Here is a 15,114-nt window from a genome sequence, read left to right as displayed (position 1 = left end):
CAAACTTGGGGATCAAATTTGGGACTAAATGCGGTAAAACTGAATTTTACGTACCCCGAGTGGAGATCTTGAAGGCGGCGCCACTGACGCCGTTGTTGAGGCCGGAGTTGCCGTTGAGGTGCGCGATGGGCTTGGTGTCTGGAGGAGAGCGGGGCGCGGGCGAGGGGGGGCGCGGGGTGCGACGCTTGGCAGGCGGAGGGGGGGAGCGACAAGCCTCGCGTTTAATGCCGCCGTTACTGGAGTTCGGGCTCTCGCTCAAGTTCAACGCCTCTCTGAAATGCGGAATGCTGCGTAATTGAAGCAATTTAGTAGGATAAGTAAGACTTGAATATATTATTACAAATATGATTTTTATCCTGTTTGATTCGATTCACTAGGAAGAAACAGATGTTTTGAAATAAGGTCTGTATTTCCTATAATTTATATGCTATGGTCTTAAGAAAAATAAGCATATTGTTGGCGCAAGCCTAACTCTGATAGAAATCACTTCCTAATACATATTCTATCGTATCTAACCGTGTTTTACTGGTCAGTGTTTCAGCAAAATGCAACAGATGGCGCAGAACACAATTTCTCAAGACGAAAGGATTTTCATAAACACGGACTGATCATTTTTATGAAAGGAAAAATTACGACTTCAATTACGTGTAACTATACCGATTTTAATAAAACTTAAACTTATCCCTTATATTAAAGTTCGAAGTCGACAAACATGTAGGTATATAATATCACATCACGGGTCAAATTCTTGTCTGTCGTTTAAAAACACCTAAAAGCCAATAAATATAACACATACCGTTGCGGTTCGATATCTGGTTGTGGGCTGTTGTTGTTGTTGTTGTACAGAGACCACAGAGTGAGACGTGACACGTCAATGGCGGACAACGCGTCGCGGGGAGACATCATCGGTGCCCCCGGAGGAGATTCAGAACCTAATTCATACATACATTATCATTACATTATTTTCGTGTTAAGTCATTTTAGATGCTAAAATTACAATAATAATAAAAAAAAATATTAAAACTCATAAACAATCTTGCTAAAAGTAAAACAGTGGCGCTACAACCTTTTCAGGTCCCTCAAATTTTGTATCTGTTTCATGATGATTGGTCAATCTAATAGACAAGTAGGTGATTAGTGTCATACGCCTGACATACAGACTTTATGGGTTATAAGCGAGAGTTTCCTCACGATATTTTCCTTCACCGTTTGAGCGAATGTTAAATGCACACATAGAAAGAAAGTCCATTGGTGTACAGCCGGGGATTGAACCTACGACCTCAGGGATAAGAGTCGCACGCTGAAGCCACTGGGCCAACTCTTCCATATATCAAAATACACATTCCATATATCATACGAGTATGATATAATGGAGAAAAAATAACCCAAGAAACTTGTAACTTCATAAAACAGCAAATAATTTAGAAATATAGCGAACGAAAAACGTTTTACTACTAACCATTTCTGATCAGCTCGCGTTGCTGCTGTATCATCTTCATGTACTCGCGGACTCGGTACTCGATGTCATGCTGCGAGATGTGAGGGGCGTGTGGGGGCAGAGGGGGCAGGCGGGGCACAGTACCCCCCAGGGACAGGGACAGGGGCTGCATGTGCTGGGACAGCTGCGCGAGGGACGCCGGGACTCCGCGATTCAGGGGGGGCTGGAAATACTAAATTGTTAGAGTTTTATAATAAGATTACTTTTTAAAATTGGATTCCGAGTTAGCCAATGATTCATTCTTAATTTGCAGTAATGCTGGAATGATGATATAACTTGCTCAGTATAGTCATGAATGATAATCAAGATGCTTACCATAGAGAGTGCTGCCTGGGCGTCGTACTGTCCTGAGGCACGGCGCCCCTCCCGCTTGTTGCCCTCGATGGCTGCGTCCAGCTCACTGCGTGTGGACAGGTTTTTCTTCTCACACTCATAATCGTATAAATACTTCATATATCTGAAATAAATTATCGTAACAATCTTATTATTAATATTTTTTGTATGGATGAAGACAAAACTTGTAAAAATGTTATGCGTCAATATGTTATGCAAGTAAAATAAACAATATATCTTCAGTCCAATCCTAAATTTAAAGACCTCACGTCAAGTGAGTTGACACGCCTATAAATCATATTTCAAGCCCAATTATAAAACGCCTATCATTCAAAAGTATAACACCGCGGTAAACTGTAATCCTATTCAGCAACAAGTCAATTTTATTCAAGCATATTGTCAACTAAACTCCGTCATAAGTCATAAGTGATCGCACATTAAAGTGAAAAGACTTTGAAAAGACCGCGACGCTCAAAAGACGGCTACCTTTCATGGGCTATAAAATAAGAAATTTGAATGTCAGCAGTCGTCTAGTTTAATACTAAAGATGACAAAATGACTCTAATTTTATTATTCAATCATAAAGGGTTATTTTTAAATAGAAAAAAGTTTGAAAAGAACTTCCAAACAATATAAACGGAGCAATCAAATTTTAAATTTAGAATTGGTATTTGTAAACGTTCAAAAATCGTATCACAGACAAGGCACAGACTAGAATATCTAAGCCCTAATTAGTCTGTGGACAAAGTAATTAGTAATCATGATGCGGCGCTCGCGTCGTGCGTAACGGTGAGTTTTGAATTAGAAATGTACACCTTTATGTTTCCGACAATAGCCGAGGTTAAAGAACTTTAAGATAAATGAGAAAATTATATCTGCTCAGATGAGTTAGAGGTTATTAATTATGAAGTTGTCACATTGTCGCGAGCTCACGTACGCTATTGTGGCTTTGTCTGGCTTTCGTGAGAACAGAATGGATTACAATGAGGCCGGCTCCAATATGGTGCTCCTGAAGTTTGGACCACACCGTTTTGAGGTCACTTTTCTATTGGTAAAAAGTTAAAGCTGGACTTATTATATGTCAGACTTAAAATTAAATTGGAAATGTTACGATCGGGAAGAACTTACTGTGTTCTCAGTGTAAATGCAGCCGAAGTGATAGACGATGGCAGACGAAGTCCCTTGATGATCTCCTGCCAGAGTTTCTTGTTGATCACCTCCACCAATCCACCACGAGCTATCACCAAGTTGTACAATTCATACAGGTCCAGCACAGACTTCGCCATTATCGGTAATCTGTTGATAGGCGTTCCTGAAACAATGAAAATGTTTATTGCAAAAGTGTAAAGAAGTTAGAAGAGAATTTAAACTTAAACCACATTTTTATTGATTATCTCCTCATATAGGACCTAAAGATTGATAACATCAACATTATTATGTATATTATTTCTCTGTATGATTTCTAAACGTCACTAAACAAACCAGGGAAAGTAAGAACGTAAAGTGGAGCTTGCTCGCTCGATTGACATTTGATTATCATTGCTCAAACGGAATGACAGATTACATTAAATTGAGAATACTATTGGAATGACATTAGCTGACGTTTGGTCACGTGTCAGACGTTTTTCAGCGACTCGAATGCCAGGTGGCGAAGCTGTAAAAGATATCGGCTGATATAAACTGAATCTAGTCTAAATATAAATCAATAAAGTACATCAAACCAAATAAGTTTTACGCGGGCTGTAAAACCTTTTACGCGTGGTAAGAGTCGTAAAGTGACTGCCAGCAACGGATAGCGCCCACCGTGATTTATGTTAGATAGGGCTGTTACTAACATAACCGTTAATGTCCCTGTTTTTCCTTACCAACCACATTGAGCTGTAAAACCTTGATTAAAGTTCACCACATCATATATATCGCTATATCTACAGTATATATCGTAACACATTACAATTTTTTTTAACAACCCACTACCGAACATGACAAGCTCTGGATAAGTAATGTTTAGTTTGATGCGCCTAAAAAGCGAAATACCGACAAAGGAAAACATAATAAGGAATCTAACCCTTCATTTATTATTAGGAATACAGAATATCAAGTTGCTTATAAAGAAAAGCTATCTATGGAATGAAGAACTCTGAGGCCCAATAACAGAGGTTAAAACGTTAACGTAATAAAAATATTCAACTCTTTTCGAGTAGGCCAAGTGTGGCCCCCGTATACGAAAGTCATACTTGGCGATATTTCTGGTTTATGAATCTCATTTATTAAAATATTGGTAACCCTAAAAGCCGGACACCGTCTTTATATTGCCGCACTGTGCTAGATTTAGATTTGCAGAGCCAGTGTGACCAGTTAAAATGCATTGCGAATTGTTTCACATTATAAATATTATATGGCGTATAAAGTAAACAGAGCGTCCTTCAAAGAGTAAACAATTTAGAATATGCTGTGGTTTTGTTTTGCCAAAATCACGGCTTTCGTCAATGTTTTCACAGCTATTTTGTAATCTTGCATCTAAGATAAATTATATATAATAAAGGTGGAAATAATATATAAAAAAAGGTTTACATTTACAAAATCATTATTTGGTATGTTGTTTATTAAGAACTTATTAAGAAGAAAATATTATTATTACTAAATGGCAATTTTTTGTCACTGCTCAATCAATTTAGAAGTATTTGTAGCAATAATTATATTAAAACACTCAATACAAAATATTTTCTCTTTCTATAAATATATTAAAAAACACATTTGCAGGTGTACATTTTTTGCAAAGAAAGCCCGGAAGTGCCACTGTTATCAGATGAATACTAGAAAACTGGCAACACTGCATCTAGTGTGGCCCGCGGAAGCGAAACATTATGGCGGATTGTTTGCAAATGATTTATTGTAATTCGGTGGTAAATGTAATGACGTGACGAAGAATGGCCCACATATCTCCAGTTTTCTTTATTACATGTTTACGTGTTTGAATTACGCAACATTGTACTCAACACTCGATATTGGCTTAGATCTTCCTTCATTTCTCTTGATCTTTTATTTATTAATTTTTAATTATTAATATTATTGTACGTTAAGAAGATTGTAAATAGTGTATATTTATGTGATGGAAATAAATAATTATACATATAAGACATTCAATGTCATATTTAATCTTGGTTTAACAACTTTTAGTGTATAAAAATAGCAAAAATATTTAATAAAATTAACCAATTCTAAGAAGTTCATAATTAATATGGCGTGAATTATTATAATTATTATATATTTATTACGCACATGAATACAGAATCTATACCAACAAAAGCAAATTCCGATATACACCATCAATTCAAAGCTCGTAACTGATGAGTATAATTCCAAGTCCCAATTCTGTACCATCACTGTACATAAGCGCTGTAATTAATCTCGGAGGGTGACGTACCCCCCCCCCCCCTATCCCCCTCTTTCCCCCTCGCCCGGATAACCGGATGATTAAGTGCAAACGCGAAGACTGATTGACAAATACTCGTTTAGGTATCCACTAATGTTTTGCTCATCAATAAACATTTGGGTAACTTTTTATCGGTTAAGACAGCGTTAAGCAGGCTTATATATCTAGTTAACACTTTATTTACAAGTAATTTTAAGTAAATAGTATTTAATTAGACTTTTTATGATGGACTTACATAAAAATAATATAGATAAAACGGTGGCGCTACAACCTTTCTAGGTTCAGATGTATGTATCTCTTTCGTGATCATTTGTTACTCTAATAGGCAAGTCGGTGATCAGTCTCCTGTGCCTGACGATCGACTTTTTGGGTCTAAGGTAAGCCTCCTCTCGATGTTTTCCTTCTCACCGAACCTACGACCTCAGGGACGAGGGACGAACGCATTAAAGAGCTTTTAGGTGTTTAGAGAAGTCGTTAAAATAATAAAAGGAGTATGTCAATGAACTGGAAGCTTTTCAATACTTGTGTACTACCTGTACTACAGCATACAAATCTATATGTGTGTATATATAGAAAAGAATAGACATAATAATAATACATAATCAATAAGAACAACTAAGGTAGAGATGTTACAATAAAAGTAAATTGGAAATGGGCGGGGCATGGCAACAGGAACAGAAAAGTTGAGCAACAGAGTTGAGCTGCCCAAGGTAGAATAAACAATAGATGAAGACAATTTAGAAGGTGGATAGATCAGATTAAGAAAACAGCAGGTACATGGCAGACAGTGGCACAGTACAGACAGAAATGGCGGGATATGGCACCTCCAAAAAGGGGCACACATATACCTAAAAATATTGAGATATATATATATAATAGTGTTTAAGTGTAAAAGTATCTGATCAAAATTATATAATCAAAATTAAAAAATGCCGATGTGATCAACGCTATCTTTGCCTTTGGATCTTGATTTTAACTTTTAAGACAATGTTAGGTACATGAGATATGTATATTTTGGTACATGCATATCGTACTCAATATGGGCACGTGGTTTACGCAATGTTTATTTTGTTGCATAGGTCAGTATTGATTATTCTGTCAAGTAAACAGCTAAACAATTCAACAGTTATCCTTGAGTTATATCTATACCAGAGACAAAGGAAGGAACGATATTAACCCCTAACCTCTTCTAATCACATAATGATATATATATATATCGCAATGGTTTCCTTGTAAATCTTATTACATAATAATCACACGTCTTCCTAACAGCGTGTAAGTTGTTATCACAAGACCCCGTTATCCGAATACCTAACAAGTTACAAGAATTGGACAAAAGCTATTGTTTATGAAAGCAATCACCCCAATAACTATTTCCACTAAACCGCCTTCCCCGCGCCGGCGGAAAACCAGCAATTCGATGCGCGTGCGACCCGCTACATGCGCACGCCATTTGCATTAACCGACCGAGTACAAGGCCCCCTTAATAAACTCCAAACAGCACAACACAAAACACATCTTAAACCGGACGGTTATACGGTAATTTACGATGTATGTCAAATCGCCGACAGAGCCAATCTAATCGTACCCGATTGTGACAAATTATTGCTTTTCCTACGAAACCTTACGCTAAATTTGTATTCATTTCACTTTATGAACACGTTTGCATATTGGCCTGTAACACTGTTGCATTTTAGTCGATTATTCGCACCTAACCCGGTATTTATTGGCAATCGACGTCGCTAAGCGCTAATCTCGAAGCGGGCTCTCGTAAATCAGTTCGCCCGTGTTGATAAAGGATTGTGAATAGCCACTAAATAATGTACTAATCACTTGCAATTCAAAGTTTCTTGGAAATTCTAAATCTGAACATTTGACCGTGGAATAGTTACACTGAAAGCTTACACAGAGAATTTTTTCAATATCCAATTAAACTCGGTCCTATTGCGCGTGTTACGGGGGCGGTTTTGAACGGCATTTAATTCGCTTTGACCTATCAAAAGCTGCGTCTACACGGGTGATTATCGATTGAATCGAATCGAGGCATAACAAGGCCCTTTATTCTTGTTGGCCAATGGGAGGGCGCGGTGAACCGAGACCCGGCTCTTATTGGCTTGATACGCTTTTGATTGCGCCGCCCATCTCGATCCGCGTCGCTATCAATCACAATTACTCGGCATGCAAGTACAGCATTTAAACGATTGAATCTTCTGCTGCAATTTCGACTCTACGACGCTACCAGTAATCTCCTGAAATTAACATTGAATTTTTGCTCATTTATTATAAAACTTTTAGTTAAAATTAAATCTAGTAACTGAGTCTATCCGATTGAGAATACATTTTTAAATAAAGAAGTTACTGTAACTGCATGTTATTAGTACGCCTCAACATTGGTTAAGATAAAAAGTTAAAATACATATTTTAAAGATTATCAAGGTTGCAAATAAACCTCAGTTATATTATATGTGGTAGTAAAAGCGAGAAACCCCTGTTTAGGCAGTCGTTAACAGTTTATGGGCGGAAGAATTTATTGAGAGGAACCGCTTTAATTTAGAAATACGATTGGGATAGTGTTAACTTCCACACTTTAATGTTTTCTTTTTAATTTTCAATTATCATTACGCTTAAGGATTATTCAAAGCACCGGTAGGGACTAATGTACAAAACATTAGTACCAAAGTAAAATTTTCGTGTTTTTTATTCAATCCGTTTTTGATGTTTTCATTAAATTGATAAATAGTCGGTAATGAGAGCAGCGTTTAATCAAAGCCTAGATGTCAATAGATGGACCTAAAAGGCGTAAGTTACCTAATAGCTTGGTACTAACGTAAGCAATCTGGATTATTATAAAATTATGAACATATTATAAATCAGCAGAGTTACCATAACTCAACACGTATTTATTGCTTAGTGCAAATTCCAAGAGGTACGGCGCGAGAATGACATAAGGCCGAGGATACAACGATCAATCATGAGGGGCAGTAAAGCTGAGAACAATCCAGCGTAATTCCCTCTCAGAGACATTAAAATGGCGGCCGCCCTATCCGGTGCAACATTGTGTGGAACTGCGCGAACGCACAATAACACTTTCTTATTAGACTCTCAAAACTGACAGTTTTATCGTGCAATTTTAACCGCGCGATTTAGTCCAAATCTAAACATAACGCGCCGAACAATCCAACCATATTTTGGTACAAATTGAATAAGGCATAAATCAATAGCGAGCCAAATCAAACCGCAGAGTGCGAGCATTGTATCGCTCGGAATCCAGGGGCCATTCGATGTAATTGGCAATCATTCAAAGAAGATATTCCCTCGCTCCAACAATCGAGACAAAGGCGGTGCAGTACCTACAGGCGAGCCTTTACGGGTCAATACCCATTATTATGCGATATTTTCGCGAGCGCGGCCCTCCGAGATCCCTTACGCTCGCATGAGACGGCAAATATCTGTAATTAAAGGTTGTAAAGTTGATTTACAACCGAGGTCCGAGGATGGAGCCGGCCGACCAATGGCGGGGCTCCGAAGAGGTCCCGCCGCCTCGTATCAATTTATTAGAAACGAATGAAAATCGCCGCTGCGGTGGCTTCGGTGCGCGATAATACGCAGTCTGCGGTCAGGGATCCCATCCGAAGCTCAAGATAGTGGTGGATCGTATCGAGCGCTGTAGCGTTGTTTACGATCACCGCGATGGTAACACCAGCAATAAAATTGCAACAATGGAACTGTCGGATGCGGCTGAAAGGCTACGCAACTATGGCCAGATCATTGCGCTGAATGCAACAATGGAGTACTACGAACGATGGTGGCAACTATCGTCAATAAACGTAATACAAAGTTCCAGCGCAGCACATTCAAATGTCGCGAGAGAAATTAAAAGAGCCCACAAGAGACCACAGAATTAGGGATGATCGTTCGAGTCTTCCTAATAAAAACAAATCATTGGCAATGTATAAAACCGATGTGATATAGAACACAATGCTCGGATGTCAGATGCAAATGAAGCTTCAGATTTATTTAGCAATAATTCTTAGCAATGTTAAACCATAATAAGTATTGTTTCTCGCACTAACCGGAGAATTCGTCCCTTTCTCGCATTTAATATCTGGAAAGTAATTATTAGCATTTGTTTCCAAATGGTTGTATCGTATCGGTTGAGATGTATGTAATTTATTATTAACGTAGTCATGTTTGTGCTTTTTATGGTTGTGGAGAAAATTGACCGTCAAAACAAGTTTGTTGCTTACAATGTTTCTTCCTCTGTAATTAGCTTCTACTAGAAATCAATTTGTCTACTGGTTTTAATTAATTTTACAAACCCACACCATCACCCATTACGCTTCTAAATTTTCATCGATCTACTGTCTATCGGGATCTCTATTTAAGTCGTTATAAGTAAAACCCATTTCCACAGCCTATATTTATTTTAACAGCCATCGTTTTGTCGCTCTCAGGAATCGTAAAATATTATCGGAAACCTTTAATTTTCTATATCATTTCTTTTGTTGCGGTTACAATGTTGCTAATCGTTGTCTTACAATGTTAAGAGACATAAAATGATAGACACAGTAAAATGAAATATGACTTATCAAATAACAACCCCTAACACAATAAAAACTAAACGGAATCGTGAATATAAAAGCGTAGTTTAAGACTTGGCACAATAAGCATTGATATCACAAGGTAAAAATGATCTTAAAGCGAATGCGATAGAGGTTAAAATGGCGTGCATATTTAACACGTTAGTAGCTAGATCATTGTACGACGAAGGTGTCGAGATAACGACTGCCACTGTGTTTAAGGTCTCCCGTCAAGGGGTATTTGAATGACAATCTAAATTACAATACGGTATGGCGTCCCGGTCGTGACGCGGCAGAATCCGAAGCAGGGATATTAGGAAATTGTTTGTGATAGTTACATCTACGGAGATTATTTAATAGTCTTTTAGAAATGTTATTAAATATATATAATACTCAATTGTAGTTATATATAATATATATTAACAGACATGTCAAGCTTCAAGGAAATCTATATGATTGGAATATAAACTAGATTAAGATTTTATTGCTTCGTTCGATTCGTATCTTGGGCTACAGACGTTTATACTGAGCATTAAATGTACAAATAGTAAATAAATATTATGTCATGTTAACTTCCGTCGAGACATCATCGATAAAAAACCAGATTCAATTAAATAAAACACGAGACAAACACACGGAGGATATAAAATAATCCGTGGCAGACACAAAAAACACACAATAGAGTCAAAGGGCATTGACAATGCCTCTCAAATGATGCACAATGCTACATTAGCATAAATGGGTTGAAGTGACAGGCGCACAGAAACTTAAGGGTCAATTGAAGACGTGTGCTTTCTACCGTTTGCTATTTAAAAGGCTTTTAAGGTTTGTCTATGTGTAATTCGGATGCATTTGTATTTCTGTGTAAATGTTACAAATGTGTGTGGTCATGTGGTAGACTCATTTCATGCCTCATTGATTTTTTCTTAAGTAAACTGTGTTACTTTCAAGCGAAACTAATATTGTTTCGCAATAAGCAACACCGAGTAAGCTACGGCATTGCCAGCCGTTTTAAAGGTAAATCTTACTATATTAAATTTACAAATGTAACCACTTAAATGCCGACTTGGGTACAAAAATAGAAATCAATTACTTTTGATTACTTTCTCGTCATCCACGATATTGTCACCGAGTCAAATTGAAATTGTCATGGCCTAATCTGCGTTTGTATTGAAAATAGTTCTTGTAGCGTAATATTTATATTTTTAAATATCGTCCTTTCGTCCACAGTGGCATTACAATAATTAGTGCTAGCAACGTAGCCATAATGGATTACGGGACAAAAACATTTGATTAAGACCGATAAAAATTCATTTAAAGGTAATACTTATCAATGTATTAATATCATGCTTCCTGTCCGCCGCGCCCACACCAGATAGGCCCTTATTGTGAAATACGCTTTTATATAATAACGTTTAAAGAAACCGGCAATGTTTTGTTAGAAAGAAAATAATATTCAAAATTTTAACAAAGCCCCGTGGCCTCCTTGTTTTAGCTACGCAGTGGTAATTAGGAAATGGATTCTAACGAGCAGAGATTCGGATACTAAGAATGATTAAAGTGTTCATAAATTTAAAGGTTTATTAATGTAATCAGACTTTTTCTGCTTACGTGAATATAAGGTTATTTTGTGGTCCAATACTGTAATTCGAAAATTGGCGATAACTATATAATACTGTATTGAAATAAATTAGTTTTATTTTCTATATTATAGGATCCGCCCAAAGCGTAGGGCGGATTCAATTTCCCGAGCGCCGCCCACTGTCCTACATTTCCGTATAAAGAGAATTTTATATTGTTCAAATTGAGTCGGTAATGTTTTAAAATGAACACAAATTGTTTCAATAAATTTTCCATTTTTCTTCAATTTAGAATTTACAATTTAGAAAGAAATATACCAATTTTATTATTAATAATAATAATTATACTTGTATTATTAATGTATAATAATAAAAGTGCTTTATAAAGTCTGTCTTCGTGGGCCGAAGGTTATAAATACGTGGTATACAGGTGACATCCGTGAGAAAAACACATAATTGCACATTGCGGATATGTTGGTGTACTAACGATAAGACGTTTCCGTCGCCCACTTAGATACCAAATGCGGTATTACAAATATCACTTCAAATTAATACAATGGAGCTGAAAATTTGTTTTCTTGAGTATGCTAAATAATTTAAATGTGAATTCTGCGATCGTAATGAAATAATTCTAAATATATTAAAAGTAAAACACATCTTGCTAGATATTTTAATACAGAGAAAAGTCACGAAGTTTAAAATAGATGCTATTAAGTGTCCATTGCACTCTCTCTCTCTCTATCTCTTATCATTAATCCATGGTGTTCTAGGCGAGAATTTGTGAAAGAGAGATTTTTATATCTCATCAATATAAGTCATAAAAGCTGTCATTTCCAGTTGATTTAATCTCTTTAAGATAGTATACTTCCTCTTAAACAAAGTTTACACCTTAATCAGTTTTGGCTCTACTACATGTAGGAGGGAGATTCGTTAGAGACAATCAAAAATAAATATTAGGAAGTACTGTCAACGGCATTATAAATAATCGTTTGGCCAGCTCGTTAGCTAGCCGCGGGCAGTGGGGGGGAGGGGTAATTTAGCTCATCCATCACCTTCCGACCTGGATACCGCTTTCAATCAGGCAAAGCGTTTTGATTTTATTATTGTTCATAACTCTTTTCATATCTCTCTAAATGTATAAGTTGCGTGTATACCACCTTTTTATTTGAATTTTAAAACATTATTAGTTTTTATACGCTCAGCTAGCATGGCAACAGCTGGGGTTATATCAATATCTAATATATAAAATTCTCGTGTCACAATATTCGTTCCCATACTCCTCCGAAACGGCGACCGATTCTTATGAAATTGTTAATGCATATTAAGACTCGGCTACTATCTATATTTCAATCCCCGGATTCATTTTCATTCCGGAAAACCGAACAGTCTCTGGGGTAACATAGCAAAATGTTCCCTGTGTAATGTGTGTAGGTATGTACTAAACAGGTAGGCTCAGTAAAATCATATTTAAGAGAAACGAAGTTCGCAGTTAGTATCAGTATAAATACTAGTAATAGGACATCTTCTAGTTCCTCAGTCAACTGTAAGTTGAGAGTAAAATTAAGCAATTTGTTGTTAAGGATATTACAAAGAATCATATAGTGGGAAAATTTAAGGCAGATTAGAACTGTACATCGTGTTATCAAATTATTAGAAACTACCCTAAATAAAATAAAAATAATTTTTGCCCTGCAAATATTGAAACATAAACTATGCGACTTCGTCTAACATTAATTCGCAAAGATAATAATATACAGTGGCAATTAAATCTCAGATTTAAAGCCTTAATAACCAGAACGAATTGGATCCCTATGACCATCTGTCAGTGGTGGAATGTCAAGGAACAATAAAAGTACCTGAATAAATCGCGAATAACAGCGTGACGCGTGAGCTCATCCGATTGCTTTTCGCTTCTAAATAGAACGTGATGACTGATCACTGAGCTAATTACCATCTAACGAGCGATCTGTGACATCTCCTCACCGATCTTGATGTCCGACACTCGACGAGCGATGTCTTTTATTTCATAACTATTCTCAGCGTAGGAAATGGAGACGCGTCAATCGTCCAAAAAATGAAGGGAACAATGGTCTTCCGTGGGCGAACTATCTTCGGATTGGATCGATTACACTTTAAAGATATAAATATCGCATTTTGCTGTTATAAACTTCTTGTGACTTCAGTTCACGGATGGATTTAGTTATTTTTTTTGTCATTTATTATCTTAGCTGGCTTATATATAATATAGCAGTGTTGCCATAGTGACGTTAACGTGCGACTCTCATCCCTGAGGTCGTAATTTCAATCCCTGGCTATGCACCAATAGACTTTATATATAAACGATGAAGGAAAACATCGTAAGGAATTCGGCTTGTCTTAGGCCCAAAACGTCGACACGGAACGCTGGTCACCTACTAGATTGACAAACGATTATAAAACAGAAATGTGAGGCGTAGACCTAAAATGGTAGTAGGGCCACAGAATAAAAAAAATGTTATAGAATCATGTGTTAACAAAAAAACATAGAAAATGAATATGAAAAATTCGATTAACGAGTTGTTGGCACTTGCCGCGAGATGATTTATTTTTAAATCGCCTTATTGTTATGACTTTCAGACAAATCTCACAATGATTTATTATTTACGATAAAAATTAAATAAGCTTAAATAAAACAAGAAAATTTCGTACGGAACAGTTGCATTGCATTCACACGCAACTCCATTGACTATTATTGTTTAATCTAATAGTGGTCCATTATAATCTCCGGATGAACAGAGGTGCGAAATGGGACAACTTTAATCAATTCATACATATTTTAATGTCTGATCTCTCTTATTTATTCGTATAATTTTATAAGACCCCGCGGCGAGACAGCCACAACAATAAAATATATGTCCGTTGAATAAATTCGATCCATAACGAGTATAATTGACGGAACGTTCTTGATAACTTTTATATCGATAACATTTAAACAGCCTCCAAGGCTTATTACATTCGGTTTAGACATATACATTTTTTAAATCTGTAAATAATAATCACTATATTGTATTGAGTAGTAATCGAAAAGTGACGTGGATACAGATAACAAAGAATACAGATTATACAAAATTTAATTTCTGTAACGTCATCAGAGACCTTGATGCCAAAACAATGATATAAAGGTGAGAAGAGAACAATTAACCTCTTGATTTATTTCATTGAAATAATTTATTGAGTAACAAATTGGAGTCATGACGGCTCGCCCTATCGATTTACGATAAAATCGATACATTGAATTATTGCTCTCGTATTTCGAATTAGTCCATTATTAACGAAACAATTACTTAGAGTTAGATAATTTAAATTATATTTAATTCAAGACAGATAACAAACCACGATTCCGCCATACGCGTTAACCAGACATCCCTATTCAAATGGAATTCGATAGCAGATAATTCATCGATCGTAAATCGAGTGAGGCAATAACTCTTGCGGCTTAATTACGAATAAATAAATAATTGAATGAGGGCCGTGGGCTCAATCGGACACGTTCATTGTCAGGTGCTAACAAGACGAGCTTTTAAACTTTTAATACCACCGGGATGTTACGACAATTAACTAAATGCTACATATGAGTGTAATTTAGCTCAGGTAGTCTTTAAGTATAATCAAGCGATTTATTTAAGTTTTGGCATAGAGGCTCCAGCGGGT

At 36.5% G+C, this 15,114-nt stretch overlaps 1 protein-coding gene across 5 annotated transcripts in view; it reads right to left on the bottom strand.

Annotated features, from left to right (window-relative positions):
* LOC123716589 (protein dead ringer) overlaps positions 1-15,114 on the bottom strand; it is a 102,382-nt gene that overhangs the window by 1,607 nt on the left and 85,661 nt on the right. For 2 of the 5 annotated variants that reach the window (XM_045672403.1, XM_045672405.1), the window contains exons 5-9: positions 2,960-3,143; positions 1,814-1,955; positions 1,460-1,670; positions 797-932; positions 55-287 (exon numbers count right to left, since the gene is read on the bottom strand). In XM_045672403.1, coding sequence (XP_045528359.1) covers positions 55-287; positions 797-932; positions 1,460-1,670; positions 1,814-1,955; positions 2,960-3,143 — 906 coding nt within the window. The remainder of the gene's footprint in view (positions 1-54; positions 288-796; positions 933-1,459; positions 1,671-1,813; positions 1,956-2,959; positions 3,144-15,114) is intronic. The other 3 variants (XM_045672407.1, XM_045672404.1, XM_045672408.1) reach the window with 3 other exon arrangements.

Source organism: Pieris brassicae, chromosome 11 (assembly GCF_905147105.1).
Source record: "Pieris brassicae chromosome 11, ilPieBrab1.1, whole genome shotgun sequence".
NCBI classification, from domain to species: domain Eukaryota; kingdom Metazoa; phylum Arthropoda; class Insecta; order Lepidoptera; family Pieridae; genus Pieris; species Pieris brassicae.
The sequence above is the reverse complement of the archived record's forward strand: the minus strand, read 5'-3'. Positions and strand labels throughout refer to the sequence as shown.